The sequence below is a fragment of the Arthroderma uncinatum genome (genome assembly GCF_011692745.1).
Source record: "Arthroderma uncinatum strain CBS 119779 chromosome Unknown scaffold2, whole genome shotgun sequence".
NCBI lineage: Eukaryota > Fungi > Ascomycota > Eurotiomycetes > Onygenales > Arthrodermataceae > Arthroderma > Arthroderma uncinatum.
This window is the reverse complement of record NW_022983864.1, coordinates 5,287,134-5,293,903: the sequence shown is the minus strand read 5'-3', so window position 1 is coordinate 5,293,903 and position 6,770 is coordinate 5,287,134. Positions and strand designations below refer to the sequence as shown.

The following is a 6,770-nucleotide window of genomic DNA, read 5'->3' as shown; positions in this document are numbered from 1 at the left end:
ACAGGTCGACCCTCTTCGCCTTTGCCCGCTCCCAACGCCCATCCCCAACACATCTGCGGTTTTCTCCCAGGTCTATACACATAACCATCGACATCGCCTGCGCCGGTGCAAGGACTGCTCTCTCGCTCCCCAGACCTCTCTGCCCGACTCCCCAGCTCGCTCGATCCCAAGCTGGTAGCTCTCCCCAAGACCGCCCCTCGTACATCCAAAGCTCTGCCAGAAAACCGACCCACGCGAGCTTCCCGTCGTGAAAGCAGCCCAGCATGTCGTTAAAAGACACAGTGTTCTACCCCCGTATCCAGAAGAAGGGCCCCTTCAGCGTCGATGCTGCCGGCCACGAGCCAGTGGAGGGCGAGACGGTGCCTCGTCGACATCCAACGGCCAAGGAGGAGCTGCTCAAGACTCCTCACCAGGAGATCGCTACCACCTATGACAACCTGAGATGGAGCGCGAAGACGTACGGAAACTCCAAGGCCGTCGGATCGCGGACCCTGATCACGACTCACGTGGAGAACAAGAAGGTCAAGAAGCTCGTCGAGGGCGTCGAGCAGGAGGTGGACAAGAAATGGACCTATTTCGAGCTCAGCGGCTACAGCTACCTGACCTTCGACGAGTATGAACAGCAGGCGCTGCAGCTCGGTGCCGGTCTGAGGAAGCTCGGCCATGAAAAGGACAGCAGACTGCATCTTTTCAGCTCCACGAGGTTGGTAACAGTTCGCTTTGTTTGTTGGTTTGCGCAATCTAACTCTCTTCTTCCAACAGCGCGCATTGGTTATGCCTCTCGCACGGTATGCTATCTCGTCCCATCTTCATTAAGAACATAGATTTCTAACTTATCTCTCTAGGTGCCGCATCTCAGTCCATCACCATTGTCACCGCCTACGACTCTCTCGGCGAAGAAGGAGTACGACACTCTCTGCTGCAGACTCGCAGCGCATCTATATTCCTTGACCCGTCCCTCCTACCAGTCCTCCAAACGGTTCTGAAGGATGCAAAGGATGTCAAGAACGTCATCTACGACAACACCTCGGAGGTCAAGCAAGAGCATATCGATAGCCTGAAATCAGAATTTGACTACCTCAACATCATGACCTACGAGGACCTTAGAAAACTGGGTGAAGAGAACCCCGTTGAACCGGTTCCTCCATCCCGCGAGGACCTGTGCTGCATCATGTATACCTCTGGATCGACAGGACCACCAAAGGGTGTCCCACTTACGCACGCAAATGTTGTAGGAGCAAGTGAGTAGCTTTGTCCACGTTCTTCCTGCGGTTAGCAAGCGAACTAACAGAGTCTAGTGGCCGGCGCGGATTCTATTGTTGGTCCCTACCTCGGCCCCGGTGACGTCTTGCTCACCTATCTACCCCAAGCCCACATTCTCGAATTCGTGTTCGAGAACCTCTGCTTGTTCTGGGGAGGTACTATGGGTTATGGAAGCCCCAAGACCCTTTCAGACACCTCGGTTAGGAACTGCAAGGGCGACATTCGCGAGTTGCAGCCGACCGTCCTCGTGGGTGTGCCCATGGTCTGGGAATCCGTCAAGAAGGGCATCATTGGAAACGTCAACAAGAATAGCGCACTGGTCAAGAGCATTTTCTGGGCCGGTCTTGCCGCCAAGGAGTTCCTCATGTCCACTGGCCTCCCCGGTGCTGGCTTACTAGACACGGTTGTGTTCAAGAAGATCAAGGACGCCACCGGAGGCCGTCTGCGCATTACTCTCAGCGGTGGTGGCCCGGTTTCCAGAGAAACCCAGAGATTCCTCTCCATGGCCATTTGCCCAATGATCAACGGGTACGGGTTGACCGAAACCTCTGCCATGGGTGGTCTCAACGACCCGCTTGCCTGGACCAACGACGCAATCGGAGAGATCCCTGCTTCCATCGAGATGAAGCTGGTTGACTTCCCCGAAGCTGGCTACTTTGCGAAGAACAACCCACCACAGGGAGAAATCTGGATCCGAGGCGAGAGTGTTGCAACTCACTACTTTGAGAACGAAGAGGAGACCAAGGAAGCTTTCTCTCCAGACGGCTGGTTCATGACCGGAGATATTGGAGAGTTTGACCAAAACGGCCATATCAAGGTCATCGACCGCAAGAAGAACCTCGTCAAGTCTCTGAACGGCGAATACATTGCCTTGGAGAAGTTGGAATCTATCTACCGCTCCGCCCCTGTGGTGGCCAACATCTGCGTGTATGCTGCCGCTGACCAGGCTAAACCCGTTGCCATCATCGTGCCAGCGGAGCCTGCCTTGCTCCAGCTCGCAAAGACCAACGGAATCCAGGGAGATAGCATCGGTACCCTCGTCCACGACAAGAAGCTGAACTCCATCATCTTGAAGGAGATGCAGAATGTTGGTAAGAACTCTGGCCTCCGTGGGTTCGAGATCATCGAAGGTGTTGTCCTCTCTGACGAGGAGTGGACTCCTCAGAATGTAAGCAATTCCCCCGGACTCTATCGTATTATAACAAGGCCATCCATCTAACCATCTCATCCAAAACAGGGCCTTGTGACTGCTGCACAGAAATTACAGCGCAAGAAACTGGTCGCCAAGTACCAGCAAGAAATCGATCGTGCATATGGAAAGTCCTCGTAGATCATCGCCATGCCCCATTCTAGATCAACCTGCAAAGGCCGGCCCATCTCACACCGTCTGTTTGCCCATCTACAACCACTAGAGCAAGCCCCAAAGCACACCGAAGGGCACCACCAACTCTTCCATACCGCCTCTCCCTCATCTATATGATACACGACCCAGATCAAACCGAACAGGGATAACCTCATCCGGCTATCACTGTTGACCTGGCTTAGCAACATTCCTGTTGCCGTGTACTTGATTACCACGTATATAGCTATGTCCGTCTCGGGCTTCTCGCTTCCCACCTTCACCCCCCTTTTTCCCTCTTCTCTATACCTTCGAGCTTGTTTTTAATGTTGACAGCACTACCTTCATGTCTGATTCCACTCCCCACTTAGCTCTGCTTTCCATGTCCGGTGCTACCTTATCGTGGATCATTTTTCCAGCCTGTTTGATAGGATCGCTGCGGCTGCTGCGAATCGTGTTCTGCAAATTACTTTTTGTTACGACGTTAGGAAGGAATACTCAATTCCATTATTAATTCCAATATTCAATCACTTCTCTAATCCCTAATCTAAAGCCGTGTAGGGGCGAAGCTGCAATGCAGAATCGTTGTTAATGCATATGCAAGGCGTAAGAGATCGGGGAACTGCCTAATAAGGCTCTGAAGCAGAATTACGGTCAACGCATCGTCATGGATATTTGCCTAACAGGGCATATGTATGAAGCCGCGATATGTCTATACTGCAGCCTAGATGTATATCGCTTGATCGCGCTTCGGAAGCCCCAACACCAGCAGCAAGGCATGCACCAGACAGTTCGTTTCTCAATATAGGGCAGGAAAACAAGACACAGAGCAAGGTACGCAGTACAACGAGTGCTGGTATGATTATTAAGAAATACTCCGGAGTTACATGGCGCCCAAGTCTCACGAAGTTTTCCCCCCTGAGTCGGGATATGCAAGTCATCCATCGGCCTAACCTTTTCCGATGTAACTAACCACCAGCCCTTCTCGACGGCCAACTGCAGGTCAACCGCGTCAACCTCTCTGCCTTACACCGGCCACAGACATCGCCAGCAGCCTAATTACGCACCCTGCCAGCTCTCAGGGTCAGACACAATGTCGTTTTGGACGTATGTAAGCTCCCATCCGGAACCCTTCGCGGTTCAGCCATGGACGGACCGCAGAAGAAACGGGAAAAGCTCTCTAAGCTTCAAGGCGACTCAACTGAACATAATGGAATAATCACCAGGTCTTACCGCTCGCTAAGTCCTCGGACTCGTCTTGTCTTTGGCCTAAGCCTCATGGGTTACGCAGCCTTTGGGATGTGGGCATCACCGCAACTCGAGAAATCGTTAGGAATGACCCCGTCGAAAGAAGAGCAGGAAGAGCTAGACCGGAAACTCGCCATCAATGTCTCGACTGTGGATAAGTGATTGTGATAATTTTTACACGGCTAAGCTCGGGGGATGATGGGAGGCGGCCCAAGGACGAGAAGAACAAGATCTATAACGCAAATCGAGAATATTATATATGAACGCCTTATAATTTCATTTTCAACCCCATCGTCCGTCGCCCGTCGCCCGAAGAGATATGTTCTATGTGGATTAGGATTTCATGGGGTCCAGTGCGGGTGCGCAGCTGGCAAGATGAAGCAGGGTAGTCGAGAAATTTGAAAAGGAAGAACGCGTGCAACGAGCGGACTAGCTCTGCCCCAGAGGTGTGAGCGTCAGTGAGCGAAGGGAGGGGGAAAGGGAAGGCAAGTGAAAACGAGCAAGCAGGACGGTCGATGAGGAGTCAGTCGTCATTTCAGTCTGCTACTGGTCTCGGGATACACCATTGTGAAACCACAAAGTTATTTGAACCCAACCTTCCCGTCATCCGACCAATTATTCGATTTATCAGACCCCCCCAGCGCATGGAGTTGGAGTTTTCGCAGTGCATCTGAAATATTGCCTGGCATTCCGAGCTTGGGGGGAAATCTCGCGGGCCCCCGTAAGCCAGCCTCCTCCGTGTCATCAGCTCCTGGTCAGAAGCCCTTCCCATCCCTTCGAGCACCGCTCGGTCTGCTTGGCGAAGCATGGACAGGTGGAATCTAACTGCTATTTTCGGAGATACCCTAACTCGACAACGATGACATTGTTAATTCCATTTTCCTAGGTTGCAGTGGCGCAGTATGCCGTGTCATGTCACCTTACTTCTTTGGGATTTCGTTGGATTCAGAGCCAGATGATTCCTTGTAGAATAGTTGGCGCTTAATATTCTTCCTTGATGATACTGCTTTTTCTGAAACTATGTGCTGCCTCCTTTTCACCTTTCGCATATTTACTCCATTCTTCCAGATAAGATGGAATGAAGTTATTTGCAGGAGGCGAGAGCGGCAACTCCCTCTGTCCTGGTCGGCCGACTATTTTGGCTATGCCTTGGCCTACAGCATGCGGCTTCCCTCGAAATAGCCTTTCCTTATCATTTTTCAATGCTACCAATGCCGAAACTTACCATGATTTTATCCATCACAGCTCGCCTTGACGGCGTCATGGAAAGCCATACCGTGATCCCACAGTTGCCAGGAGAGTGGAACCCAACCTAGTTCCACCTCTTACCTTGTCTTTATTTCTTTTTCCTTTTTTTTCAACGATTTTTTTTTACCTGGGCACGCAAGTAAGCCTATGCCAAAGCCACTACGGTCTCACCGGATACGTTCGTTCTATCACGGCGCATAATTTCGTCCCCTGATCGTATCACATACGGGAGAAGGGATGAAAGCTCGAGAGACCACTTCAGAACAGCATTTTAAGATTCATTTCCCGGTGAATTGTCCCACCCTCTCCTCGCTCATGCATGCCCCCTTTTCTCTTTTTATTTTTTTTATTTTTTTTTTCTCGGATAGAAGGTCTTGGCTTATCCAACTTTCATGCTCTCAAGGCGACAGATATAGATTATCATTGATATAGATTCATTCATGGCCTCATCAGGCTGGATGCGCAGGGGTTAATTGAGTTCAACGTATGGATAAGGAGGATGGAGGATTCGTCTCCTCTCAAATCTTGATTTCTTCCCTAAAATGAGTTTCGGCTCTATTTGAGGACGAGCAGTGAGCAAACATGCATGCGGAGAACAGCCAGGACAATCCTTGCGCAAAAACGCTTTTGGAGAAGAAACCCAAGCCTTCGTAGAAAGTAGGATAACAGTATGGAATCGGCTTGTGCCATCGAAACGCCGGCATCAATCATAAGCTAGAAAATCCAGCACTAGTGGTCATCAATTCTGAAAGATAAAAATAATAAAACGCAAGAGTAGTTGATCGGAGAAAATGTCCCTAAGCCTGGAAAGAAAGAAAGAAATGAAAGGGACCCTAGTTCAACGTTTTTTGGAAGCAAACCTTCCTTTTATATGATTTTGCAATCCATCCCTTGCCTGTTTTTGACCAAGTGTCCATTTCACCGTATTGCCCTCAACAATCCCACCCATAAGCATAGAAACCCTAACGGCCATTTAACAAGAGAAAACAGAAGAACAATAATCAAGAAAAAGTCATCCAACTGCAGCACCTCCGCAATAATATAACATGCGCGCTCATAAGTTTTTTTTTTTTGTTTTTTCCTTTTTTTTCCCTCACCATCTTTGTGAGGTGCTGAAACCCTAATCATGAGGAGGATGGCCATTCGTAGCATACATGAAGTACAGAAGGTAAGTCGAAGAGTATCCGAAGATACCATAGCAGCGTCGCTTGTAAAAATCGTCGTCATTCGGGGATCGGCCTTGAAACGAGCGTCGAAGAATTTGTCGAACTGGCCTTAGTCGTGGGCGGGTATGTAGTTGAAATGGCTTCGCTCCGCGTAAATCCAGTCAGGGTTGAGTTAGATTATTAACGATCGGTCGCTATCATGGGTGTCATCTCTCATTAAGGTCGAATGCCCGAAGATTAAAAGAAGATAAACATAAGAAATCGCAAAAGTAGGGAAAGAAAGAATAACCAAGGGAAGATGCGCCCAGATATGAAACCAAAAATACAGTCGTTACCAGAAAACGGCCATTAGAAGACTTGTGTTTCACATCTTGAAAAAAGGAGGAGGGCCATTGGTATGCGGAGTGGGATAGAAAATCTGAATGCAAGAATGAGAATAACTTGAACGGGTATAAATGAAAAGAGTCAATGAGGGGACGTTCCTGAAGCACAGAATCGTTATCGAG

The 6,770-nt window shown here is 49.7% G+C and overlaps 2 protein-coding genes across 2 annotated transcripts; both read left to right on the top strand.

The window, feature by feature from the left end:
• Positions 1–263: 263 nt before the first annotated feature.
• On the top strand, positions 264–2,593 carry GIQ15_03550 (long-chain-fatty-acid-CoA ligase 1; the record flags this gene model as incomplete). Its single annotated transcript, XM_033550967.1, has 5 exons — positions 264–703; positions 763–788; positions 846–1,241; positions 1,299–2,431; positions 2,501–2,593. The coding sequence occupies 5 exons, from the start codon at positions 264–266 to the stop codon at positions 2,591–2,593; spliced, it is 2,088 nt and encodes a 695-aa protein (XP_033408128.1).
• Positions 2,594–3,748: 1,155 nt separating this feature from the next.
• Positions 3,749–4,012, top strand: GIQ15_03549 (uncharacterized protein; the record flags this gene model as incomplete). Its single annotated transcript, XM_033550966.1, has 1 exon — positions 3,749–4,012. The coding sequence occupies one exon, from the start codon at positions 3,749–3,751 to the stop codon at positions 4,010–4,012; it is 264 nt and encodes an 87-aa protein (XP_033408127.1).
• Positions 4,013–6,770: the final 2,758 nt, after the last annotated feature.